Source organism: Tachyglossus aculeatus, chromosome 20 (genome assembly GCF_015852505.1).
Source record: "Tachyglossus aculeatus isolate mTacAcu1 chromosome 20, mTacAcu1.pri, whole genome shotgun sequence".
NCBI lineage: Eukaryota > Metazoa > Chordata > Mammalia > Monotremata > Tachyglossidae > Tachyglossus > Tachyglossus aculeatus.
Window position 1 is genome coordinate 500,308 of NC_052085.1, and position 27,514 is coordinate 527,821.

Below are 27,514 nucleotides of genomic sequence, written 5' to 3' on the forward strand. Positions count from 1 at the left end.
CACGTGGACAGCTCCGCGTGATTGCTTTCCAAAAGCCTGGTGAAGATGGCAGGGGGTGCAGGGGAAGGAGGGAATGGGAAGGTTGAAGGGGGCAGGCTCACGAGGCTCCTTCCCTTTGGTACCGGGGAAGGGGTGGCTCCGAGAGTCTGGGGAAAGAGCAGCAGCCAAGCCTTCCTTTCTTTTTGCATTCAGGTACTTTGTGGGTCTGTTTTTCTCACTGTGCTTTCCCACGTAATTCAGGTCTGCGGTTCTTAGTTCGGCTCTGCACAGATATTGGACTAAAAGAAGTTCAGGAGTATGCAACCAAACTCAAGAGAGTGGAAAAAATGAAAGAAATGAGGGAACAGGTATCTCTTGTAGGATGATAAGTAATGTCTGGAAATTGTTTCCGTAACTCTCTCAAATCAAGGCTCTTAGGAGTCGTTGATGGCACGTCTGGAGGAAAACCAAACTGATTTTTCACCTGTTCTAATAATAATAATGGTATTTGTTAAATGCTTACAATGTGCCAAGCACTGTTTTAAACACTGGGGTAGATACAAGGTAATCAGGTTGGACACTGTCCCTGTCCCACATGGGGCTCACAGTCTTAATCCCCATTTTACAGATGAGGTAGCTGAGGCACAGAGAAGTTAAGTGACTTTCCTGGTCACACAGCAGACAAGTGGCAGAAGCGGGATTAGAACCCACGTTCTCTGTCTCCCAGGCCCTGGGCAGAAAAGCTCAATTCCATCCCAAAAGATTGCTGCGAGACGTGAGTCAAAGAGGTTCAGCCACCACAGAGGGTGGTTTTGCCGTAGACAAATGTATGTGATTCTCCCCAGCATGAAATAATCTCAGGCTGTATTCAAGAGGTCGGTCCATCTGTTGATAAAAAATTGAAATTCTAAATCAGAGAGATAGGTGTAGGTTCCTTAGTGGAGTAGGGAGCCGTTACCAGTTCCAGCAGTAGCACACATTTCATTATGCAGCATAAACTGTGACTAGTACAAAAAACAAGGAGCTCTTTATTTTCTTTATAATGTTTTGATCCTTTTAATGGGAGTGCCTCTGCTCTAAACACGGCTGTTGGTGCTATATCTTGTAAAGCATTCAAAAACACTAATTCCCTCAACTCTTATAAAGCATCAATAATAAATGGGAAAGATCCAATCTAAAATTTGGGCTTCATGCGAAAATGCTATTCTCTACTTTCCATATAAGCAAATATGCTTTGAGCACTTTCTGAGAGTGGCCCATGCTCTATCCACTAGGCCATGCTGCCAACGACCTTTCTATAACCTAACTGTACTAAGTAACAATGCCATTCGTTTTCCCCCTTTGCCCCAAACTTGGAGCATTGTGCATTTTGAGTATGGATTAGCTTTGGAAGAGACTGTCTTGGTCCAAATCCCTCCTGGCTGACCCAGAAAGAATATCAATGTGTTTCTTTTCTGATTGGAGAATGTCTCAGGCCCAGAGGTCCCTTCTCCTGTATGTAAGGAATCCTGCAGTAAAGGAGTGAGTGCGAGCTGAACAGTCTTGAGTGCAGGGGATGGGGAGGAGGGAGAGCAGGGCATGGCGACAGGCAGTATTTGAAGGTGAGAACAGAAGAGGAAAGGACAAGTCAATATGATTGCTAGAAAAAAATGCATTCATAGGGTTAATCGGTATTTCAGAAATAGAGTTTGTCTCTGGCATTTGAATCAAATAGACTTCTGGCCCCTAAGTTAGTCTTTTAGAACTCAGTTCCATTTGCTAAATTCAAAATGCTTTTTATTTCAGAAAATGTTTATAGCACTGCTATCCAAGTATTTGCTTTCATTTCCACTCAAAGAAAGCAGCAAACACATTCCAGGACTCCATTCCATCCGCTGCCAAGCTTCTACCACGGCTTCTAACATGGCTTGTCACTTTCAAACACAATGGGTCTTTTTGCTTGTAAAAGCTTAAAAAGTGTGATGCACATATAGCTAAATATATAAGAATTACTGAATGCAGTATGTCATTGGAATATGTATATATATATGTATATATATATATATGTGTGTGTGTGTATATACTCTATATATACATTCATGATTGATCAGTATGATTCAGATTATTGACTGATTCAATAATTTAATCAGCTGTCACCTGTTATATACTTGTTCTTCTGCTTGCTCCCACTCTTTGTCAATAATTTTAATCTACCCCACTAGATTGTAAACTCCTTGAGGACAGGGAACATGTGATTTTGTTTCTGGTGGACTCTCCCAAGTGCTTAGCACATTGCTGTACACTTAGTAGATGCTTAGTAAATGCCTCTGAGGAACTGATCGATAGACTTGTGGCCTACATGAAGAGCCTCTTTTAGTTTAAAATTCCAAAAGGGGAAACATCCCCCAGACTGGGTTTATGCAAGAAGAAAACTAGCAAACCCCAAGATGTGCAGCAGAAACAAAGCAGGTGAGGCACACATTAGATGTCAGATGGTTGATCCTGACCGACCGAGCCTATGCCTCCTGGCTGGTTATCTCTGAAGGCCACAGTTGTGGTGTGCAAGTAGTTGTGCAGCAAACAAATACTGCCTCAACGCCATGCAGCACAGCGTGGCCCTTACATGAGACTGATCAAAACCTATGTCTCAACCCTCAAATCAAGTTAGGGGAAATGGCACATGACTTGGCCACAGTTGGGCCACTGGTGGCCCAGTGTAGCCTATTACTACAGTAATAGGAGTAGTAGTGGTAATAGTAGTAGTAGTAGTAGTAGTAGTAGCAGTAGTAGTACTACTACTACTGCTACTACTACTACTACTGGTATTGAGAGCCCACTTGGGGCAGGGCATCTGTAAGAACAAAACAGAGAAGTGATAAGTTCCCTGCCCACAGGAGCTTAAACACTAATGGGGAGGTAGACGTAAAAATATTTACAAATAGAGGAGTCAAAGTAAATAATAGTACAGTTGAATAAACAGATATAAAATGGTGCTGAGGATGGGTATGTTAAAGTTCATAAGTGATATGTCTAGTTCGGGTCTTGTCTGTGTCTGGAATCTTGGAACTGGGTCATTCACAGAATTGTGAAGAGCAAATACCTTGCCCCCTTTTCATTAGTATGTGTGAATGCATTAGCAAAGTAAAATCAAATGGAAATTAAAATAGGGGTTCAAGTCCTTATTTGGTCCTTCTTCATAATAATCTTCCTGTGGTAGTATGTCATTGCTGCACAGATGTGGGTGACAAGGGCGTTGAGAGGAAAAGAGCTTTCTGGTCTGTGGCAGGACATTTTCTCAACATATGTTATTTGATCCAAGTAGCTAACTTTTCCCCTTTTTTTAAGTCCAAGCTATATCTTAAAATTAGTGTAAAATTAATTTTTGTGCCTACCTGTATTATATATACCCAGTGGTTAGTACAGTGTTTGGCACAGAATAACTGCTTACTAAAGACCAAAATTTTCTTTATCATTATTATTATTAAACCCCCCCAAGCTTATTCAGGTGTTTATTTTCAGCTAGTTGCAAAATAGCAATTTAGCAAATATATTTTTGGCCCCAGTCACTCATGTATCTATAATCAGAATGGGCTGCTATGAAAATAAGGATATGCAAATAAACATTAAGGTGTTCATGCACCATCCTAACACTTCTGAAAAATAGACAAACAGGGCATTAGTTCTAAAGTTAAAAAATAGCCTAGATGGTTGGTGTTTAGAATGGTTGTTTTGTTCCAAGAATGTAGACTTGCTGGTAAACTTTAACATTGCTTTTATTATAGGAGGTAGAACTCAAATATTAATTCTTTTTTTCCTGTGAAAGAAAACATTATTTAAATGTACAAGTTGTAACAGGTGAAGTTTAAGAGCTCAAACTGAATTAGAAGTCTGATTACTCTCCAAATTTTATATAGCTTTACAGAATTTTGTTTTTTAAAAACTGATCAAAGATGTGCTTTCATCTCTGACTTTCATTCACATAGAGAATGTTTGATAACTGGTAGATTTAAATGTAACTTTTGTAGGAAAGCAGTAAATTCCCCAATATGGTTGCACTGGACATCTGTCCTCTCAGTGTATTGACAAACGTTCAGTTTTGAGGTGTCAAGTGTGTTTCTGAAAATAGGGCTCACTTCTTCAAACTTGTCTCCCTATGGTTGCAGCGGGTGAAGTCTGGCAGAGACAGCAGTGGTCGTGGCAAGAGAGAGGGCAGTGCTGGGAGTGGTGAGTGCTACCAAACCCCATACCCTCCTCCAACCAAGGCCTGGCTGCAGTGAGTGCTTCTAATCTTCCCCATCCCCTGCCCCCCCCGGCACCCAAAAGCCCGGCAGTGGTGAGTGCTACCAAACCCCTCCAAGGGCGGGTAGTGGTGAATGCTAACAACCCCCTCCAAGGGCTGCACGTGCTAGAATCCCACCATGGGTCCTTGGGGAAGAAGCAACCTTTAGTGAAACACTTACACAGAAATTTCCAAGTAGCCTTCCAATAACTTAGTTCTCAGTATTTGAGTCTGCGCCCTGTGAACATCTTTATCCAGTCTTAACCACACTCTTTTTGAAAAGCTCACTGCCTGGCTCCTTCACTCTGTTGCCTGGGTTTTCTCCCTAAACCTTCACCCTGGACACATCTCTCCGCTGTTCCAAAACCTTCAACGGCTCCCCAGTTCTCTTTGCCTCAGATGGAAACTCCTGACCACTGGCTTTAATGTATTCCATCAGCTCTCGTTCCCTCTTACTTATCCACTCTTCTTTCCCACTCGGTCCAGCTGGCACTCTCCGTTCTACATTCACCTTCTTGCTGTGCGTCTTTCTCACTCTCGGGCCTTCGACCCCTGGCTCGCACCATCGCTCCTTTTCTGAATCTGCCAGATCCCAGCTGTGTGCATCTTCAAACCCTTATGTAATCCCACCTCTTCCAAGAGACTTTCCTCAATTCATTCTTCTTCTCTGCAAGGTCCAGCTTCCAAATTTCCACCTTGGCACTTAGGCACTCAGAACCTCCTGTAGCACTTTTGTACCTATCAATTTACCTACTCTTCCAGTACCAAAGCACTATTTCTTCTTCTTCGTAAATGATTTTGTCTACCTCCCCAGTTAGGTTTTAATCTCCTTGCAAGCTAGTATCTTGTCCCCTTCCTCTGTTGTACTCTCCCAGGCGCTTAGTATTTGAGTGCTTTGCACACAGCTGGTGCCCAGATGCTACTGATTGGTTTTTATAGTGGAAATGGAGAAAGAACTCAACAGTAATCCAGAATTTTAAGTTTTCTCTGTAGCCAAGGAAAATGCCTTTACCCACAAATTGTTAATACAATTTAAAGAAAATGATGGCACTGTTCAGTAAAATGAAATGACTTGGACATTGCCCCCAGGCATTAACACAAAAATTAGAAGGGAGCCTCTGATTTTAGACATGCTGAACAGCTTGTGTTCTAACTCACTAACCTGGGCCAGGGTAGGTTTGTTTAGGTGTAGCAGCTGTGCATCAGGAAGCTTGATTGATGTGGTACAAGTAACTGACTGCCAAAGCAGAAGTATAAAAACATTTTCAGAGAAATTATGATCTGTTCAGCTAGCCGCACGGGGCCAATAGCTCCAGCCATTCTCAAGGGAGAACCTTCTATAAACCATTCTGCCAATTAACCATTTAACCAGGACCTGAGAAAAGGCTTTGTTTTATGGTGGGGGGCTGCTCCCCCAGCCCCTCCCTGCCCTCGCTGGGTGGTGCCTGACTCCCGGCTTAGCTCAGGGTGAAGCCTGGGGGCCGGGGGAATTGGAGCTGAGGCTGGGAGATGGGGGAGCTGGGGTAATTCAGGCACTGGGGCAAGCTTCTGCCTCTTGGTCAGTCAGTCAGCGGTACCTTACTGAGTACAGAGTTCTAGACTAAGTGCTTGGGAGTGTACACTACAACAGAGTGGGGAGACGTGTTCCCTGCCCACAAGGAGCTTGCAGTCTAGAGGGAGGGGACAGACATTAATAGAAGTAAATAAATTGCAGATCTTAACGGAAGTGTCATGGGGCTAAGGATGGGGTGAATATTACGTGCTTAGAAGGTACAGATCCAAGGGCATAGGAGACACAGAAGGAAGAGGAAGTAGGGGAGACCAGTGATGATTTCCTTCCTTGCCATCCATCTTCGTGGGCAGAGAGGTACTAATGTCTATCGTCCCTAGTTCTCATCCATGACCTCTGACCCATGAATTTCTCCAATCTCTTTGTGAACCTGTTGCTGTTTTCTGCCTGTACACTCTCCAATAGGCACCACTTCGAGTGCCAAGTAAAGTGGTATTTCCTTTGGTTTGCCTTGGACTGAATATTGCCAAGCCTCAATGGAGGCTTCAGTGACCAGAGGAACGGTTCTCAATCCACACTGTGTTCTCCCTATCCACACCTGCCATGATTCTGTAATTTCCCATCTTTCACCTGTCAGGCTCAACTTTCCCACATGAAGATTTCAGCTTTTCGGTCTTTTCTCAAACTGTAGCTGCTCTGTTCTTTGATCTTGGTCAGCCCTTCTCTGTCCTGCTGAACCTTTCCTCAGATGAGTATAATTCTAGTCACACGGTATTCCAGATGTAGGTGGTTTTTCTTTCTAGTGGCAAAACTATTCTTTTTGCATTGTTTTTGATATCCTCCCCAGTAGCCCCCAGATTTTATTGGCCTTTTTGGCCGCCGCCAAAAGACCAGCGATTCGGTGCACCGACCTGTGCATTGAATCACCCTTCCCTCAGTGCTGTGCCGTCTCATGTGCTCCCGCCAGCACTGGCTCAGTCCTTCCTTTCACCCTTTGGGTCCTTCCCATCAGACTGATGTTTCTCCTCCCGAAAGGGGAAGGTCTTCCCTGTAGTCGTGGAGATTGGATCACATGTGCCCTCCTGTAGATCATTCTGAATACCTGGGGGCCACCACGAGACCCGACTGGCTGGCCGATGGCCCAGGCAGGGAATGGAACTTGATGAAAGCCGGCGGGCCTCCCTCCTGTCCCGGTCCCTTGCCCTCCCCCAGTCCCATGGTGGAGACCCTGGCCCCTACAGCTGGCCAGCACCAGGACGCAGTGCCCCTGTAAAACGCTCCCAGCCTGTCCTGGTGGGGCTCTGAAAATGCAGCCTCCTTCCTCCCTCTTCCTGTGACCCTGACGGTGCGCTAATCCCCCCCACCCTCCCGTAGGCGAGACTTGACCCCCAGGTAGCAGGACCGTGAGCTCAACAGTAAACCGGCGGACAGCTGGCCTTGACAACTGAGCATCTGACGGGGCTGAAACAGCAGCATGGCCGCAGAATCAGAGTGTGGTTCTGACCAGGCTGTTGAGAGCCGCTTGGAAGACCCAGGTTTTAACGTGACCCCTCACGCACTGACAGCCCATTGGGATTTCAGTGACTTCTGAGTGAGATGATCTGCCCTTTCTGTGGCAAATGGATGGGATTTCAGATGAGGTACAATCTTCGCAAGTGGACGAGTTGTGTCTTTGTGTCTGCAGACAGTGGCCAGAGCTCTGGGGCCAGTAGTAGAGGAGAGCGACTTAGTGCCAAACTGAGATCCTTGCCTGGCGCCAATGAACCGTATGAAAGCAGCAGCAACAAAGAAATAGGCAAGTCAAGCATTCGGTGCTCCTCCCCTCCCCTCTAGCACCCACCAATCACAGCACAGCACACAAGAGGCACGCTGAGGCATAAATTCCCCAGTGTGAAGTATTTACACTTGTAGACAAGTGTACTGGAAGGGAGAGGACTGGGAATGGGTTGGTGGAGCTTTTCTGTTAATTGTAAGTTTTACATTGGGTAGTACCTCTGCCTCTGGTTGGGCAGTTAGTGGTAGTTTGTAGCGGGACAGTGTCTGATTTGATTGTGAATTCAAGAATTTGAAACATCTCTGTGTAACCTAGATGTCTCATATGTGGATCCACTGGGCCCCCAAACAGAAAGACCCAAGACGGCAGCAAAGAAGAAAATGGAAGAGGATGATTTTGCTGATGAAGAACTGGGAGATGACTTGCTTCCAGAGTGATGCGTGTTTTCAGGTTACTTTGACAGGCAGATTCCCTCCTGCCCTTGGAGTTTGGAATTGATTTTTATATGTTAATGAATTTGGAGAAAGCAAATTTCCCCTTCAATAAAACTTGTTGGAACAGCCTGAGCCTGTCCACACCGGGCCAATAGGCCATCGGTCCCCACCTGCTGCCCCGGCGGCTCACTGGGGGCCGGTCCTGAGAGGAAGGCTCCTGGGGAGCCTGGGGTTTTGCTGCTGGTGGACGTGTGGGCTAGAAATCCCAGCCCAAGGGAAGTACACACTCATCCACCGGCGATCCCGCACAGTTGGGAAGGGGAGAAATGCCCATCTCTGCCACCTCTCCTCCCTTTCGACATATCCTATCACATGGCACACCTGATTTGGGTAATTTGGTCTGAACCTAAGTTTCTTAAGTGAAATTGAGATTTCTCCACTTATTGTTTCGAGGGAACTTGTTGAAGTAACTAGACCGAGTGGGTTTCTTGCCTACCTTCAAGGATGCCCCCGCTGCAGAGGAAGCTTCTCTCCTTCACTAGGTGAGTCAGGGTCTCCAAGCTCCTCACTCAGTGTTTTTGGGTTACACTGTGGGTATGGTCATTTGCCAGATCGATCAATCAATCAGTCAATCAATGGTATGTGTGTAAGCGCTTACTGTGTGCAGAGCACGGTACTAAGCCAGTTTTTCACATTGTGGTATTGCAGGAAATTCTGTCCACTGAGGTAGGCAGTGCCTGGGTGACACTCTGGGGAATTAGAGAGGCTTCCAGGTTCCAGGAGTAGCTTACCATGGCAGAACCTGGCCCAAAAGTTTAAAATGTTTGTAGTCGTCCCCAGACTTTTACCTCTCCGGTATGTTCTCTCCCCCAGTGTTAGAGCGCAGGAGGGAGCGATAATAATAGTAATAATGATGGCATTTATTTAGCCCTTACTATGTGCAAAGCATTGTTCTAAGTGCTGATGTGAGGGGAGGGTGCATCTGGGAGGAAAGAAGGTTCTCCCTGACCCCAGAGCTGGCCCAACCTCTCCTCTACCTCCGTGCTGTAAAAGACTGGCCTACTGCCCTCGACGCTCGTATAAGGGCATTACTGTTCGGACATTGAGTCTCTAGCATCTGATTGGATTGTCATATTTATAAAAAAATACTACAGACTCGCGACTTGGGTTCCGTCGCACAGGACTGGATCTGTTGCAGTTCCTGTTTTCTCAGAATTTGGGGGAGTATGGTGCCTTCCTCCTTTAGGCTCCAAAGAGCCTAAAGGCAGGAGCAGGAACGAAATGTTCAGTTATTGTTCCCTAGGGGCTCGCTGTTTCAGTGTCTGACCACATGCAAGTTGTCAATGAGCCCTTCCCTCCTTTCCCTTGGCAGCCAAAGGAGGGAGGAAAGCAGGGGAAACTTCACTGCTAATGGAGGAAAGGTAAAGAAAACACTGGGTGGAACAAGTCACCGTGAGACGTGATCATGGTTTGGCCTTGATTCATAAAGCTGCTATATGCAGAAGAGGGTAGTTGCGGTGCAAAATTTACTCCTCTGTTCAGGGTACTAGTAGAATCTATTACCGAGTGGAAAGAGTCCCGGCCTGAGAGTCAGAGGACCCGGGTTCTGATTCTTGCTCTGCCAGTTGCCTGCTGTGTAACCTTGGGTAATTCATTTAACTTCTCTGTTCCTCAGTGTCCTCATCTGTAAAACGGGGATTCAGTACCCGTTCTCCCTGCTACTTAGACCGTGAGCCCACGTGGGAAAGCGACTGTGTCCAGCCTGATTAACCTGTATTTACCGCAACACTTCTAACAGTGCTTGACACATAATAAGCACTTTACAAATGCTATAGTAATAATAGCAGTCTTCCTCATAAGACTCTAAAGATTTTATGGGCAGCATCACATCAATTCTCTGCAAGATGGATGGGGGATGGGTACATCCTCCTGTTATATTTGAAGAAATTGAAACCAGGAGGCTTGGCGGGGGGGGCGGTGTCTTTATCAGTCAGAGAAGCAGTGGTGGGGCCAGGGGCCTTCAGTGAATCTCCATAAAAGAGAGACCCACCAAGAAGCGACTCCACTGAAAGCCTCCCAAACCCAATCGTGTCTCCTCCGCAGGTACCGGTCGTTGGAGCTGAGTCCCGCTGTGGAGGGCCCCAACCTAGCCCCCTCCCAGCAGCCGAGGTAGGGACAACTGACATCAAACTCACGGCTCTTTCTAGGTGTGGACCAGAGAAACACTGGATCGGATTTCTGCTTCTATGTTTCAGTCAGATTCAGCGGTGAGGCCAAAGCAGACCATAATGAAGCCCCTTATCTTCTTTTAAAAAAATTTAGCCATAGCAGTTTTTAAGGGATTTAAAAATTGCCACAAAAATGCAAGTTGTCAACTCTGTGGTGTTTCCAGTGACAATGCATGGATCCGAAAGCTGGACAGTGAAACAACAGGATAGAAAGAACATCAATTTTTTTTTTGAAATGTGGGGTTGGAGATGGCTTTTGCGAATACCACCGACTGCCCGAAGAACAAATAAATGGATTTTGGAGCAAATTAAAACAAAGTGGTCTTTGGAAGGCCAAATGACTCGACTTAGATTAGCATATTTTGGACACATAATCAGGAGTACTGATTCTCTGGAGAAGACGCTAAGGCTAGGAAGAGTCCAGGGAAAACGTGGAAGAGGCAGACCAGTAGCTAGATGGATAGGGACGGTAAGGATAACAGAAGAACCATTAAAAAAGGTTGCGGATTATGGCAGAGGACAGGACCTTCTGGAGAAAAAGTATATCCATGGAGTCGCTATGAATAGGGAATGACTCGACAGCACTTAATAATAGTGCTTAAGGCACAAACACTGTTTTTCTGTGATTGATTAATGTGCCTGGCTGCAGTTCAGTTTGAACAACAGTTTGCATTTTGGTCAGATCCCAAGACAGCAAGCAAACCGTGTGGTCACCAGAGAGTCAGTGTCTGCTTCACTCTTAGGAAAGGAAATTCCTCTGCTGGTAGATGATGACTTCTGTTTGTATCTTCTGGCCCGTTTTCCATTTTATACTCAACTAGTTACGTTTTAAAGCAAAATTAAAAGAAGGGATTAAATGTGTTCTGGAAAAATTAGAAAATCTCACTTGCAGCAAAGGCCGAGGAGCATTTGTAACTATGTACATTTATGTGACACTTGGGTTCGTCATCAGCCTAATTCACACAAGTCGTAGATAGTTATTCTTCATATCTGAAGTCACTACTGATAGTGAAATTCTGAACTGAGTATGTTCTGTGGCTGAAAAAGGCCACTGTAGAGCCCACAGCTCCAGCCTCACTGGGTACACAATCAGTCGATGCTGTTTATTGAACACGTACTGTATGCAGAGGACTATACTACTACTACTAGTAATAATAATAATAATTGTGCTACTTTGTTTAGCACTTAGTATGTGCCAAGTTCCGGGGTGGATGCAGGATGACTGGTTCCCACATGAGGCTTACAATCTATGTAGGAGGGAGAGCAGGGGTAGATTCCCCATTCTGCAAATGAGGTAACAGGCAAAGAGAAGTGAAGTGATTTGTCCAAGATCACAGCAGACAAGTGGCAGAGCTGGGATTAGAACCCAGGTCCTTCTGACTCCCAAGCCCGTGCTCTCTACACTAGGCGATGCTGGGAGAGGTTACTTGTCCGGGGATCTCTCCGTCCATCTGGGATCTCCTCTCTCCCGGATGGACGATCCTGCAGACTCACCTCGGCCCCTCTGCCCGCCAAACGTGGCCTAGCGGCAAGAGCCTGGGCTTGGGAGCCGCAAACTGCAGGTTCTAATTCCCGCTCCGCCACTCGTCTGCTGTGTGACAGCGGACAGGTCACTTAACTTCTCTGTAGAGAAGCAGCGTGGCTCAGTGGAAAGAGCCTGGGCTTTGGAGTCAGAGGTCATGGGTTCGAATCCCGACTCCGCCACATGTCTGCTGTTTGATCTTGGGCAAGTCACTTAACTTCTCTGGGCCTCAGGTACCTCATCCGTAAAATGGGGATTAAGACTGTGAGCCCCGCGTGGGACAACCTGATCACCCTGCATCCTCCCCAGCGCTTAGAACAGTGCTTCGCACATAGCAAGCGCTTAACAAATGCCAGTTATTACTATTATTATTATTACCTCATCTGTCAAACGGGGATGGAGACCGTGAGCCTCTTGTGGGGCGGGGACGGGGACTGGGTCCAACCTGATGGCCCGGGGCTCCAAACGGCGCTTGGCACCTAGTAAGCGCTTAACAAACACCATAATTATTATTAGACGGACAGCGCTCAGTGCACGGTAGCGGCGACAATCACGGTTTCGCCGTCCCTCCGCCCGGTGCCCCTCCCCTGCCCCGTGCCCCCGCCCCCCGGGCCTTGGCTCCGACGGGCAGCGGCCGGGCCGCGCAGTCCGGCGCGCACACCCCGCGCCCCGGGCCCAGCCTCCTCCCTCGGACGGACGGACACACCGGGCGGACACCCACTGCCCCGGCCCCCGTCCTCCTTCCCTCCCTCCCTCCCGGACGGACGGACACACACACACACACGCCCGTCCGTCCGTCGGTCCCCAAACAACCTTTGGTCTTTCCAGCAGCTCCGTGTCGGTGCGTCCGCGATGGTCCCGGGGTTGGAGCGGCGGAGGTGGCGGGCAGCGCGGGCCCGGCGCTTTCTCCGGGGCTGAGGGGCAGCACGGGCGGCCCGGACGGGGGCCCGGACGGCGTCCGGCTCGGCTCGGCTCGCCCATGGCCGGGACCCAGGTAAGCTCCTCCCGGGCCCGGCTGGTGCCGAGGCTGCGATCCCCGGGGAGCCCCCTCCTCCTCCTCCTCCTCCCCCTCCTCTAACGCCCTCCTCCCTTTTTCCCCGGCTTGCAGGTGTGGGCGGTGTCGGTGACGGTGGCGGTGGCGGTGTCCGTGTGGGTGTCCCCGTGCCCGGGGCGGGCGGCCCCCGGGCCCCGGCGCCCCTCGCGGGCCTGCCCCGACCGGGCGGAGGAGCAGCTGGAGCAGCTGTACGGGCGGCTGGCCGCCGGGCTCCTGGCCGCCTTCCACCACACCCTCCAGCCGCCGCCCGGGGCCCAGACCCCAAACGCCACCTGCCCCGCCGGACCCCACGGCGGCCACCGCCTCCCGCTCAACCTGCGCACCATCTCCCCCTGGGCCTACAGGTGAGAGCGCACGGGCACACACCCCCCCCCCCCCCCGCCCCGGTCCCCCGGGGCCTTCTCCTTTCCCTCCCTCCCTCCCTCCCTCCTCCCCCACTGCCGTCCCTCTCTTCCCGGGGCTCAGGGCAAAGCCCAAAGGGGGCAGTTTGAGCCTCGAGAAAGCCAGTCCCCGCCCCCCCGACAAACACACAAACACACACACACACCTGCGGGAGGGGTCGGGGGACACCGAGGCGTTGTAACGGTCCGTGGGCACTCGATGGGCAGGCTTGGTCGGAAGGAACTGGTGTCAGCGAAGGGGTCTGGGGCCTACGGCGATTGTTTTATTTATGTGTCTCTGTATACACAGATACACACTTGTTATACTGTACTTTTCATTCAATCATATATATATATATATATACACACACACTTGTTATATTGTACTTTTCATTCAATCATATATGTATATACACACAGACACTTGTTATAGTGTACTTTTCATTCAATCATATATATATATATATATATGCACGCACTTGTTATCATCATCAATCGTATTTATTGAGCGCTTACTGTGTGCAGAGCACTGTGCTAAGTGCTTGGGAAGTACAAGTTGGCAACGTATATATTGTTATATTGTACTTTTCATTCAATCGTATATATACACACACACTTGTTATATTGTACTTTTTATTCAATCATATATACACACACACACTTATGTTGTACTTTTCATTCAATCATATATATATTTATATACACACAATTGTTATATTGTACTCTTCATTCAATCAGACACACACTTGTTATATTGTACTTTTTATTCAATCATATATATATATATTTATATACACACACAATTGTTATATTGTACTCTTCATTCAGACACACACTTATGTTGTACTTTTCATTCAATCATATATATATACACACACTTGTTATATTGTACTTTTCATTCAATCATATATATATATTTATATACACACACAATTGTTATATTGTATTCTTCATTCAATATCAATCAATCATCATATTTATTGAGCACTTACTGTGTGCAGAGCACTGTGCTAAGCGCTTGGGAAGTACAAGTTGGCAGCATATAGAGACAGCCCCTACCCAACAGTGGGCTCACAGTCTAGAAGGGGGAGACGGAGAACAAAACCAAACATATTAACAAAATAAAATAAATAGAATAGATATGTACAAGTAAAATAAATAAATAGAGTAATAAATATGTACAAACATATATACATATATACAGGTGCTGTGGGGAAGGGAAGGAGGTAAGACGGGGGATGGAGAGGGGGACGAGGGAGAGAGGAAGGAGCAGGCTCAGTCTGGGAAGGCCTCCTGGAGGAGGTGAGCTCTCAGTAGGGCCTTATATTCAGTCATATTTATTGTGCATTACTGTGTGCAGAGTACTGTACTGAGTGCTTGGGAGAGTACACTATAGCAACCAGCTCTTAGAACGGTGCCCAGCGCTTAGAACAGTGTTTTGCACATAGTAAGCGCTTAATAAATGCCATTTAAAAAAAATAAGCAGTCTCATTCCCTGCCCACAACGATCTTACAGGCTAGAGGGGGGGAAACAGACATTAATAGCACTTAGTACAGTGCTGTGCACATAGTAAGCACTCAATAAATACGATTGATTGAATGAATGAATAATATAAATTACAGATATGGACTTAAGTACCCCGGGGCTGGGAGGAGGGAAGAACAAAGGGCGCAAATCCACACCCAAGGGCATAGTAATGTGCACTCAGTAAGCACTCAATAAATATGATTGAATGAATCCCATAGGTGCACAAGCTGAGCCGGAGCGTCCAGCAGCCAGTGATGGCCCAGAATGCACCGTGTGCTTTCCCATTTTTTTTTAATGGTATTTGTTAAACACTTTGTGTCAAACGCTGTTCCAAGCATAGGAGCTGGTTCAAGTTAATTAGGTCAGACACAGTCCCTTTCCTTCAGGGGGCTCACAGTCTAAGTAGGAGGGAGATTAATTGATTTCCCCAAAGATGGAATTGGGGAGATTTCCAGGCCTTGATTAGCATTAGCTTCATGGGAGGAGATGGGTGATTGGCTGAAATTGCTTCCCCTTACCCGCTCAGTGCCTGAGTGCACTGAGTTTTATTTGTCCTCCTCTGGGTGTGCTGGTCGGTTTATAGTATTAGGGGGTGAGAGGAAGGGGTTTCTCAGTTCCTCTCTGGGAGGCAGATCGATTTATGGTATTGCGGGGTGAGAGGAGGGGGTTTCTTGGCCCCTCTCTGGGCGTGCAGGTCGGTTTATGGTATTATAGCAGGGTGAGGGGAGGGGCTTTCATGGCCCCTTTCTGGGCAGGCTAGGTCGTTTATGGTGCTGGGGAGGGGTGATGGAGGAGCTTTTACGAGAGAAAGTAGAAATATGCCTCCCCTGACTCAGATCCCATCCAAAGGAGGCAGAAAAGAATTTTAAAACCAACAAAGAAGGATGTAAAGAGACTTAGATTCCTGGGATATGGAGCTAAGATCTGGCTCAGAGGCATTCCTTCCAACGGATGGAGGTGTCCGTGGAGGGGGAAAAACACTCTCTCTCCTCCAACCCGGCGTTTGCAAAATCTCTGGAGGACAATGTACAGCCTGCACAGGCTGGGAAACTATTACTGAAACTGTGGAAAAGCATTTTTGCAAATAACCCACCCACTGAGCCGGGTGGAACATGGCATTTCTGCAGCCACTCTCTACTCGGCTGGCTAGCCCTGTCTTGCAGCTTTAATCGAGTCATGGCATAAACAGAGCCACAGTCCAAAAGGAGGTGCCTCCGACCTCCTCGAGCTCTGGGTCACGGGCATCGATGGCTAAGTTGGCCATCCCCGAGAGCCAGAAGTGTCGCCCTGCTGTGCCGCTAGGTCAGCCGATTAACCAGTAAATGGTATCAAGTGCTTAGGATGAGTTCTGTTTTGAATGCGAAGTTAGTGGCATAAGTGGGACATCCAGGTAGAGATGCCCCTAAGGCAAGGCGAGAGGAAATCCCAGAGTGTAGAGGAGGAGAGAGGTCAGGGCTGGAGAGGTAGATTTGGGAATAATGTGTGTAGAGATGCTAGCTGTGGGAGCGAATGAGAAGAAACAGGAGAGAAGCAGGAGAACTTAGTGAAGCCAAGGATGGTTAATGTTTCCAGTAGAAGGGGGTGGCCCACAATGTTAAAGGCAGTAGAAAGCTGTAGGGGGATTAGGATGGAGTAGAGGCCACTTGATTTGGCAAGGAGGTCATCAGTGATCTTAGAGGGGGTCATTTCTTTGCAGGCCGAGGGAGTTGGAGGAGAGGAATTGAAGGCAGTGAGTGTAGACGATTCACTCGAGTTAGGAGTGGTAGGAGGGAGATGGGGTGAACATTTGGGAGAGCCATGGGGTCAAGGGAGGTGGGTTTCTTTTTTTTTTTTGAAAGGGGAGACCTGGGCGTATTGGATTAGGGGTGCGTTTCCCCTTCTGCTTCCTGCAAAAATGAGGTTCTACTTTATACCTAACTTGCCCATGCCAGTTCCTTACAAAGGCTTTAGTATCAAACTGGCCTTTTTAGAAACCCCATACCCCTCTTTTGTGGAAACCCTTAAGGTTATTCGAGTTGGTTTAAAAGAGCCCAGTCCATTTGTGACCCGGTTATGTTGAAATCGCTTCCCACGGTTTTACGTGCAATCTCGGTGTTCCTTTAAGGTTGCTAATGTGTGTTTCCCTGCTAACATGTGTGACTTTGGCATTCACAAAGACTGCTGAAAATATGAGTGCAGGGGCCCGGCTGACCGTCCGGCCTCTGTCCGTGTGGCGTTTGCTCTGGGTGAGCGTGTGTTCCCTGATCCCCCAGGATCTCCCACGAGCCCAGCCGCTACCCCCGGTACCTGCCCGAAGCGTACTGCCTATGCCGCGGCTGCCTGACGGGGCTGTCCGGGGAGGAGGAGGACCTGCGCTTCCGTAGCACCCCCGTGTACGTGCCCACGGTAGTGCTGCGGCGCACGGCGGCCTGCGCGGGGGGCCGCGCCGTCTACGTCGAGGACTACATAACCGTCCCCGTGGGCTGCACCTGCGTCCCGGAGCCGGCCAAGGGAGCCGGCAGCCTCGACTCCAGCCCAAACCAGCCAGCCCTGAAGCAGCTGGGGAGCCAGAGGGACCAGCCCGCCGCCACCTGACTCGGGGGAGCAGCCGGGGGGCCCCCCGGTCACAAGGGAAGGTCACAGTGGGGCAAGGGAATTGGTCTGGAAGGGGGAGAAGGAACCCAGGACCTCTGAGATGCAGCGTCAACACCCTGAGTGGTTGTTCTGTCTTCCCCTGGCCTTCTGTGTAAACGCGGCCAAAGGCTGAAAGGCAGCACCCAAGGGGACAACAGGGTGATCCCCCTCCCGCCCTGGGGCAGGCCGGGATGAGCAGGACTGAACTGCACCTGGATTCAAAGGGGAAAGTTTACTTCTCCAAACAGCGGAGCAGGGTGGCCCCCAACCCATCAGCCGCGCTACTCTGCCCTGCCTCGCGAGCTTTGTGTGTGGCGCGTCGGGGCCCGAGTCCGAGCAGCGTTAGCTGCCTGCCTGGTTCCCTGAACTGGACACCCCAATGACAGCAGGGCCGGGTGGTAGGGTGGGGCGGGCACAGCTGACCCTGGCTCCCCCACAGCGCTTCCTACGAATAGTGAAATAAAAGTGACTGTTTGAGCTTCCCTCCTCTCCCTGCTTCCAACTGATGACCTCCAGAAATGACCCGGAGGCAGGAGCCAGTAGCGATGCTGTCGCTGCCCACGTAGCAAAAACATTCAGTTTCTAACCAAGTCTCTGCATTCCAGCCAAGTGTGAAACCACGCTATCCCTCAGGAAGCTAAAATGCAGGGTCTGGGATGCTATGATGGGGAAGAGTGTCCGATTCTGCAGTCCAGTGGGAGCAGCTGCGTGAAGGAAGCACAGGTAAGTGGAATGTGCCGGCCACTTCTCAACACACACTTGCCCTGTAGGTGTGAGCGCCAGGAGAGGGCCGCTAAAGGAAGACTCTGCGGGTACCGACGGTGGGAGGGCCGGGGGGGAGCCTTCCACTGCAGCCAGCATCTGCAAAGGGGTAGGAAGAGCTCCCAGAGGATGGTTTGTTAGCCTTCTCTTGGGGTGGTTTGTCCCAAACCTTCCAAGGTTTGTCCCAACCTTGGAACAATCAGAAACTCTCTTTGCCAGGTTCTTAAAAGGTTTTCTCCTTGAAGCGCATGCCATGGGGTCTGACAGGAGTGGTGGAATGGTCTTGGGCCATCCCAGTGAGCCCTCTGTTAGCTTGGGAGGTGACCCCAACCAAAGGTGGGAGAGAGAGGCTTCTGGGACCCAAATCCCACTCCACTAGATCAGGCACCCACAGGAGGAACACACTGGCTGCAGTGGATGGGTCATCCCATCTTGGGGCCAGGGCATCTTTTCCTTGGTGAAGGTGGTCCCAAACTTTCGTCTTAGCTGAACAACAGACTTGCTTCTCTCGAAATGGCCGAGTCTCGAGGGGTGATGGTGAGGGCCCTCTGCCTCACCCCCATCTACCCAGCTCTTTCACTTTGCAGCTACTGTAGGGGAGAGAGAGCCCAGGGAGGCCCTGCCCGGGTGGTCGGAGTCCCAAACTGATCCCCACCTGCCCTCAGGGCTGGCTGCAGCCTGAGCCAATACGACTGGACTCTGCTTCAGTCCCAGCCCCAGCTGTATTCACCCCCCGCGGCCTGGTCCAAAACTTTACGCTATGCGTATATTGTTCCTGTGGGCAAGGGGCAGCAACAGGCTTTGTGGCACTTGGACCACCACTGGTTTGAGCTATAGCCACAGGCAGCGAGAGAAGAAATCCCATCACAACACTGAGATTGCTCAGGGAAAACTAAGGTAAGAGCAAACTGCAGTGAGTGTTTTATTCAGTTCATGGCGGGAGGTCGGGGGGGGACACGGATGGGGCCTTTGGTGCTTGTCCTAAATCTATTATCCAAAATTGTGACATGCTGCTTCCCTTTTTCTTGACACCCCCGCAACACTGTGGTATGGAGTGCTGGCTGTAGGTCCCCCACCCCACCATGGAGACAATGTTACAGTTTGGTCAGGTGGATTGTGAGCATTTGGAAAACCCCTTTAGTCCTTGATCCAGTTCCCTCCTTCCTCCCCTGGGCCTGTCTGTGGGCTAGTTGGCGGCCTAGCGCAGCTCCTCCCAGGCCCCAGCAGGAAAATGAAAGCCGAGACTACCTGCACAGCTGCTGGGGAGAGGCTCAAAACGAAATCACCACTCTAACCCACCAGGGGCTTTTAGCTATTCTTGCCCCCAAACCGAGCTGCCTTGTTGAAATGGACGCCGGGCAATTCATTTCCGCTTCTTAATCCCATTAGAGAGGAAAAACAAACCATTAAAGATGTGGTTTGTATAATATAAAAATTGTTTCCCTAACTCAAACTAAAAAGGACTTTCTCGAGTGAGAACTGAGAGGTCGGAAAACGGATTCCCCATCATCTCTGTTACTGAAGTCTGGGCTTGGGGTGAACAACTCTTGGCATTTCCCACGATGAACCTAACAGGTGAGCTCCATCCTTGACTCTCCTTGTCCTCACACCAGAAACTAAAAAGCTTGATTCCTCTGCTCCTTCCTCAGGCAGAGCAGGAACCCGCAGTGCCAGCAACTCAGAACACCGAGCAGGAAAATAAATATGGCAGTCACGTGCCTGTTTACTGCTGGTGGTAAATGGGTCAAATGCCCATTGTGGGGAAATAAGAATTGTGTTTTTTCTGTAAAGCATCAGGTTTACGGTACCTCTGGTACAGTAATGCTCCTGGCCTCCCAAGCCAAAATGTGCTCTTTAAAATCCCAACACCCTCAATGCCTAATTTATACATTCCATGTCAGCACTGGTCTATTAGTTAATAAAGCCTCGTTACAAGCCCAGTTGACTTTTTCAACAGATCAATTTAAAAGGTGTTTTTTAAAAAAGATAAACGCATGAAGGGTTCGAAGTTAATTATTTTAGCTGGGGAGAAAAGTCCAATGGGCTCAAAAATGTACTCCCTGCCCCCATCCACCCCCACCCAGAGGGAGCTGTGCAGCTCTCTCTACCCCTGCTCCCAAGTCTGTGAGGCAAGTGGTTGCCCTTCCCAAACCCCACGACTGTGCCCGGAAGGACCCAAAGCAGCCTCTAACGTCTTTCCTCCTCCTCCTCCCTGCCCGGCTTCCCCAGAGCAGGGACTGAGGTCACCAACCAAGCCTGTTTCCGAAGGCGTCAGTATCGGGCAGTGAGCTCAGTCCACTCACTCGGTCACTATAGCCAAGGGAAAAGATGTTGAGGAAACAGAACTACAGCAATTCTCTGTGTCACACTGAAGGCAGTGGTACCTGGTTGGGGGAAAGCCTCCTGGTGATGGTCAGGGCCCAGGCCCATTTAAATCTTCCAACCACCTTGTGGCTCAGATCGAGGGGCCGGATCCTGCCTAGTCGCACTCTAGCCCAGAAGCATAGTTGGCATAACAGCGAAACTCATTTGCCAAATTTCGAGTGTGTCTGGGGACAAAGTGGCACATCTTGACCCCGAGGTGCTTGGCTGCTGCTTCCTCCATGACAGCACCTAGGGAGAGGAAAGGAGGGAGGGAGGGAGGGAAAGAGAGGCATGGGTGATGCTCACAATCCCCACTCTCCCCCACCATTTTGCCAGCTTTACTCAGTGCTGCTGCTTCTCCATCTCGGAGCTGGAATTTTTGACCTTAAAGGTCCTCCTGTAGTGAGACCCTGGCAGTCTGCAAGCCCACTTTGCGGCAGTAGAAGAGGTAAAGTTAGCAGGACCGACACTAGCGCAATTAGGGAATGCCTGGTGCTTCTGGAAGGGTGCTGTATTGGGCAGGTTTGACCTAGAGATTTACATGGACTCAGCGGGCCCCTATTCCAGAACCAGCCCCGGACATGAAGACTGAGCTCAAAGGGAAGGAAAAGCTCTTATTGAAAACTTCCTCACCCTCCTGCTCCAGTACTTTTTTTCTTAAAACTAAGCAGGTCTAGGGCGGCTGCCCAAGATGATGGGAGGATGCGTGGGGGTTGACATGGAATTGTGAGCTTATGTGGGTCAGGGACTGGGTCTGATCTGATCTAATAATCCTCTATCTATCCCAGTGCTGAGCCCTCACTTGGGATTATCATGACTAGCTCTCTGTGAGCACCCAGAGGTGGGGGGTCACATCTCAACCTCATGTCTGTGTGCCCAAGCTGCTCCTGTGCTCTGCCCACCGCAGGCTCTTTTCACCAGGCCTGCCCCCAACATGACTGACAGCTGGCTGTTCCTGAAGACACACCTTCTCCCCTCGCCACCGGCTCTCTTCCTGGGAGTGGGATGGCAGGCAGCCCCCCAGCCCCCTCTCTCCAGGGACACCAAAAGTGTCACCCCCTACACGACTATGCTGGCAGGCCCCCCCCCCCCACCTACCTGTGCACAGCAGAATCTTCCCTCGCGTCAAGTACTTGACGGTCTCTGCTGTTTTCCTGAGACACTCTTCTGAGAGGTATGGAGGGTCGGCTACGACAATGTCAAAACTGTGCGCGGTCATGCTCTCGGGCAAATTTAAAGGACTGTTGTAATCGTAGAAAACAAACTCCTCTCCATATATTGCAAACCTTCTGTCGTATTCCAAGAGGTATGCCGAAAAGTTTTCCCCACTCAACTCCCTGAGCTTCTGGTAGACGCTGGGGGCACTGACACATGCGATCCTGGAAGCAGAAAATGACAAAGCTGTGAAAGGTTTCCCCAGTTTCACGGGAGACCTGCATTATCTGCAGTGTGATTCGGTTCCAGCTCTCCCTCCCCAAGCTTCAATGCTGACGCTATCCCTCTGGTTTCCCTGCCGCCCTTCCTCACCAGGCCTCCTGGCTGGGGAACGCTGGAAACTTGGGGAACGTCCGCAAAGGACAGTTCAACAAAGCTCCCTGCTATTCACATTTTTACTCAGAAACCTAAACGGAAGTGGTGAAAAAACAAAAATATTTGGCCAACATGGAAGGAGCTGGGACTGAAAAGACTGATTGCATATTCAAGTTAGATTTATAACAATTTTTCCTCTAGAAACCCAGAAAATAAACATGAAAAGATTACTCTGAACTACCAGCAGCATTTAAAATTTGAAGCTGGTTTTGCTAATTTCAAGCTAATGATTAAAAAAAAAAATTGAGAGTCAGCTGTGGCTAAACATCACACTGAAATTGGTATTTAACATCAGAGACGAGAAAAAAATTTGGCCTAGTAATGGGTTCTAGCAGCCCCTCAAAACCACTAATTGCTGGTTTAAAAATACATTAATATTTTCCAGTAAAAGGACAAACTCACCTCTAAGATATAAATACAGAGAAGAAACAAATTTCCATTTCATATAGGTAGCCAACAATCATTTCTGCGGAAAATTTGTTTTCAAAACTCCTGAAGTGCCAGGCAGCCGCTTCCCCTCTTCCCCCACCTTCTATCCAACTGCCACATCAATCAATCAATCGTATTTATTGAGCGCTTACTGTGTGCAGAGCACTGTATTAAGCGCTTGGGAAGTACAAGTTGGCAACATATACAGACAGTCCCTACCCAACAGTGGGCTCACAGTCTAAAAGGGGGAGACAGAGAACAAAACCAAACATAGTAACAAAATAAAATAAATAGAATAGACATCAGCACATAAGCCCTTCCCATCACCTTATCTCACATTTTCTATTACCTCCTCCTACCTGAAATTTCCTTTTGGGAGAACAAAACCAAACATACTAACAAAATAAAATAAATAGAATAGACATCAGCACATAAGCCCTCCCCATCACCTTATCTCACATATTCTATTACCTCCTCCTACCTGAAATTTCCTTTTGGGCCCGCCTCCCACTTGGAGGACAGGGGTGGGGTCTATTAAATTTACTAAACTCTCCCAAGCGCTTAGTGCAGCGCTTCACAGGCACTGGGCCCTCAGTCACTACCACTGCCTGATGGACAGAACGACCCGCTGTACAAAGGATGATGACATCTGTCCGTCAGAGAAGGGATGAGCAGAATGGCTGGGGGACAAGGAAGCCAGGACCACAGCGGCAGTGGAGAAGCGGAGAGGGAAGGGGAAACCAACTCCTGCAAAGAGCAGGAAGGTGGGGTTTTGCACCGGGTCCCGCGGGCTTTTTCTTGTCCTCCTCGGGGAGCCGGCAACTGCCGCTCCAGGGAGGGCTCCGGAGGCCAGAGCCCACGTCACCACTCACTGCCAGCATCGATGCCAACTGCAGCAGCAGCAGCAGGGGTTTAAGGGGGGACATTGTGGGAGTGGGCACCTCCCAAAACCGTGGGCTGAATCACCATCACCCCAAAGAACTGGTGTTGTGGCTCCAAGCCGTCCTGAATCCCTTCTGGGGAAACCAGATGAGAATGCCAGCGGTCCCTGCAGTTCTAACCAGTTGGGCCTGGAGTTCATGCCTCTGGGGGCATCCCTCATGGCCTGGCAAATCTGCAGCTTACCTTTAATGCCGCCACCCCCACCCTCGGTTGACTGAACGTCTCTGTGTGCGGAGCACTGTACCAGAGGCTTGAGAACGAACCATAAGAGTCAAAGGCAGCTCTTTTTGATAGTCACTTAACTTCTCTGTACCTCAGCTTCCTCATCTGTAAAATGGGGATTAAGGCTGTGAGCCCCATGTGGGACAGGGACTGTGTCTAACCCCATTACCCTAGCGCTTAGAACAGTGCTTGGCACACAGTAAGCACTTAACAAATACCACAATTATTAAGTGGGAAAGGATACAGACTGGTGGATTTGAAGGGGACATTCCAAGTTGGAGAAACCTGCATTCATTCATTCATCCAATCGTATTTACTGAGCGCTGTGTGCAGAGCACTGTACTAAGCGCTGGTGCCCCATGCCGTAGTAGTAGCATGTCCTAATGGAAAGAGTACAGACCTGGGAGTCAGAGGACCTGGGTTCTAATTCCAGGTCTGCTACTTGCTACGTGTGTGACCTTGGGCAAATCACAACTTCTCTGTGCCTCAGTTTCCTCACTTGTAAAATGGGAATTAAATCTTACTTCCTTCTACTTAGACTGTGAGCCCCAAATAGGACAGAGTCTACGTCCGACCTTTTTATCATGTACATACCCCAATAATAATAATGTAATAATAATAATATTAATAGTATTTGTTAATAACTTACTATGTGCCACGCACTGTACTAAGCGTTAGGGTGGATACAAGCAAATTGGACTGGACACAGTCCCTGTCCCACTTAGGGCTCACAGTCTCAATCTCTATTTTACGGATGAGGGAACTGAGGCCCAGAGAAATGAAATGACTTGCCGCAGGTCACGCAGCAGATAAATGGCAGATCCGGGACTAGAACTCATGACCTTCTGACCCCAAGGCCTGAGCTCTATCCACTAGACCATGCTGTTTCTCAATATTTGGCACACAGTAAGCACTTCATAAAGACGACTTGAAAAAAGAAATGCAAGTTGTTACAACTGAATGCTGGTTTCTGAAATCCTTCTCTGCTAAGAAGCATGAGGGTGTTGTATCCCCCAGGGCTCCAACAAACACTAAGAGACTACTCACCTGCCACCTTTCCCGGCAGCGGAGATGGCTTCAGCGGCCAGTCGCGACGCCGTCTCATCGCTGTACCAGAACTGGCTCAGCTGCTGTGGAAGCACGATGGAAAAGGCCAGTCACAAACAGGAATATTCTTTCCTGGACACAATTTCCCCTGGCCTCTTTCCAAACCAACCCCAGCATCGGGACCCACTTCAGAAATCAAAATCGACCGCTTCACGGACCTCTTCCCCTCCACCGGCCTACGTTTCTCAGGGAGGAGGCAGGTGATTAAATTAAAGCTAAAGACCTTTGCTTTGGGCCTTGCCCGAACGGCCGCTGTCAACAGGCCTCACTTGTCTCTCAGATGATTCTGCTAACATACTCCTTTTTGGAAAGAGCACAGTGGGTTGGCTGGCAGCGTCCCACTGGTACGGGGCACTGGGCCTTTTGGCCGTCAATGGGTTTGGCACGTACAATGCCACTCTCTGCCCATCCCCATGCGCTGCCCCTGGCCTGCCCTGCCTTCTTGCTGCAGAGATAGAAGGGTGTGAACGGCGCCACACAAGCCATCAGCCAGTGCCAGAATCAACTCCCCAGAGCGAGTGTGGGGTCCTCATGACTCAGACGGAGGGTCTCCGCCAATCCCATGACGGGCTCCGTTGAGCGGCAAGAGGGAGAGGGGGCACAGATTCTTTCTGAGAGAACAGCGCCCAGTTGGGTGAACTGCGGGTAAGTGTGTCTTTCACTCAGCTTGTGCTTTAATCTTTAATGTTTCATCACTCCTAATGTGTTTATCTCCAATCCCTTGTCCCCACCTGAAAGTTTAGAATATGAGCTTCACTAGGGAGAGGGCCCATGTTTAATGCCCACCTGTGAATTCTCTCCCAGCGCTTAGTACCATGCTCTGCACACAGTAAAGTGCTTAATAAATACATATGTTCTCTATATGTTGCCAACTTGTACTTCCCAAGCACTTAGTACAGTGCTCTGCACACAGTAAGCGCTCAATAAATACGATTGATTGATTGATTGGGAGTCAGAGGTCATGGGTTCGAATCCCGCCTCTGCCATTTGTCAGCTGTGTGACCTTGGGCAAGCCACTTAACTTCTCCGTGCCTCAGTTACCCCATCTGTAAAATGGGGATTAAGACTGTGAGCCCCAAGTGGGAGAACCTGATCACCTTGTATCCCCCCCAGCGCATAGAACAGTGCTTTGCACATAGTAAGCGCTTAACAAACACCACCATTTTATTTGGTTAATATGTTTTGTTTTGTTGTCTGTCTCCCCCTTCTAGACTGTGAACCCACTGTTGGGTAGGGACCGTCTCTATATGTTGCCAACTTGTACTTCCCAAGCGCTTAGTACAGTGCTCTGCACACAGTAAGCGCTCAATAAATACGATTGAATGAATGAATAAAATATTGACCTTTTCTTTTTCCAACAACTTTAAAGTTCAAAAGTGTCAACAACTCCATGCTCTCAATCTTCTTGAAATAAATGCCATTATTATTATTATTATTATTATATTATCCATCAACCAATCAGAGAAGCAGGGTGGCCTAATGAATACAGCATAGGCTTTGAAGCCAGGAGAACCTGGGTTCTAATCCCGGCTCTGCCCCTTGTCTATTGTGTGACCTTGGACAAGTCACTTCACTTCCCTGTGCCTCACTTCCCTCATCTGTAAAATGGGGATGAAGACTGTGAGTCCCACGTGGTACAGGGACTGTGCCCAACCTAATTACCCTGTATCTACTCCAGTGCTTAAAACAGTGCCTGGCACATAGCAGCGCTTGACGAATACCATTTTAAAAAAATCAATTATATTCACTGAACATTTACTATATGCAAGGCACTGTACTACCCGCTTGGGAGAGTGCAGCACAACAACAATATAAAAGGCACACCTTTCCCATCTGCAGTCTCTAGTTCTGTTTACCAGGTGGGGAAAATATAGGCGTTCTTAAGCTTATCCCCTCCCCTAGCCAAGAATGTCTCAAGAGATGAGCTGCGTAGAATGGTAAACAGAAAGCACCACAACCCCTGTTTGGAAGAATTCCTCCTTCGATTTTAACTGCAGAGAGGGTTCCCAAAACCTCTCAGCCAATGGTGCCACTGCCCATCCCTTCAAGAATCTGCAGGCCCCTTCCCCACTGCCAGCCACGCCTGGAATGTGCCGTGGACACTTCCTTACCCAATCCTCCTCTATCACGCCAACGCTGAATTTCTTATCTCCATCCGGGCCAGGCTGCCGCTGCTGCCGCTCAGTGTAAAATTCCTGCAGGGCCGCCAGGGCGTAGGCGGAGAGCTGAGGAACGTCATCATCTTCAGAATCAGTCATTTCCGGGACCAAACAATCTGCACAGAAATGAGTGAAAAACACCCAGTGCTTCTCCCTATCAAATGCCAAGAGTATTTAACCTCTGGGGCTACGGCTGGGCCTCGGGCTCTGAGCTGCAGGGAAACCCAAATGTCGGGGCTCTGTTGGGGGGAGAGGGGAGATACAAGCATGGGAGAGGGCTGGGTGCTGCTGGCCTCAGAGGATGGGCTGCTCAGTGATGGGTGGCGGACTGGGAAAGGGAAGCAACACGATTCCAGCTGCTGCCAGTCTGGCACCCAAGTCTGGACGCAGGAGCACGAGCTGGGACTGATGGTGAGGCCTTGGCCAAGACACGGCATGTCTCCGGTCTGAGGCTGGAGGGATTTGGCCCCGCGACTGTTGATTCCCTCCCCTTCCCAGCCTCTGCCCCTACCTGCTCCAACTTCTTACAGGAGAGTCTGGAAGGAAAAGCTACAGACAAGGAGAAGGAAAGTCAGGGGCCCTGAGGGTCAGCCGTGGCTGTGATTGTAAGCTCCTGGTGGGTAGGAAACATGTTTATCAATGCTGTAATGTTGTACTCT

At 49.1% G+C, this 27,514-nt stretch overlaps 3 protein-coding genes across 10 annotated transcripts in view; 2 read left to right on the forward strand and 1 right to left on the reverse strand.

Annotated features, from left to right (window-relative positions):
• IFT88 (intraflagellar transport 88) overlaps nucleotides 1–8,081 on the forward strand; it is a 43,998-nt gene extending 35,917 nt beyond the window's left edge. For all 7 annotated transcript variants that reach the window (XM_038761792.1, XM_038761797.1, XM_038761791.1 and 4 more), the window contains 4 exons: nucleotides 241–347; nucleotides 4,122–4,182; nucleotides 7,432–7,542; nucleotides 7,837–8,081. In XM_038761792.1, the coding sequence (XP_038617720.1) occupies nucleotides 241–347; nucleotides 4,122–4,182; nucleotides 7,432–7,542; nucleotides 7,837–7,958 (401 nt within the window). In that variant the 3' untranslated portion in view covers nucleotides 7,959–8,081. The remainder of the gene's footprint in view (nucleotides 1–240; nucleotides 348–4,121; nucleotides 4,183–7,431; nucleotides 7,543–7,836) is intronic.
• An 80-nt stretch (nucleotides 8,082–8,161) lies between these two features.
• On the forward strand, nucleotides 8,162–17,762 carry IL17D (interleukin 17D). 2 transcript variants are annotated; one of them, XM_038761798.1, is made up of 5 exons: nucleotides 8,162–8,497; nucleotides 10,059–10,124; nucleotides 12,537–12,699; nucleotides 12,814–13,103; nucleotides 16,920–17,762. In XM_038761798.1, exons 1-5 carry the CDS (start codon nucleotides 8,460–8,462, stop codon nucleotides 17,239–17,241), a joined length of 879 nt encoding a protein of 292 aa, XP_038617726.1. In that variant the 5' UTR covers nucleotides 8,162–8,459; the 3' UTR covers nucleotides 17,242–17,762. The 2 variants fall into 2 exon arrangements, with proteins under 2 accessions (XP_038617726.1, XP_038617727.1); XM_038761799.1 differs by lacking the exon at nucleotides 10,059–10,124 and having other exon boundaries at nucleotides 12,534–12,699.
• Nucleotides 17,763–18,784: 1,022 nt separating this feature from the next.
• On the reverse strand, nucleotides 18,785–27,514 carry EEF1AKMT1 (EEF1A lysine methyltransferase 1). Its single transcript, XM_038761800.1, has 4 exons — nucleotides 26,808–27,514; nucleotides 24,637–24,719; nucleotides 21,505–21,785; nucleotides 18,785–20,655 (listed from the first exon to the last, which is right to left on the reverse strand). Exons 1-4 carry the CDS (start codon nucleotides 26,952–26,954, stop codon nucleotides 20,522–20,524), a joined length of 645 nt encoding a protein of 214 aa, XP_038617728.1. The 5' UTR covers nucleotides 26,955–27,514; the 3' UTR covers nucleotides 18,785–20,521.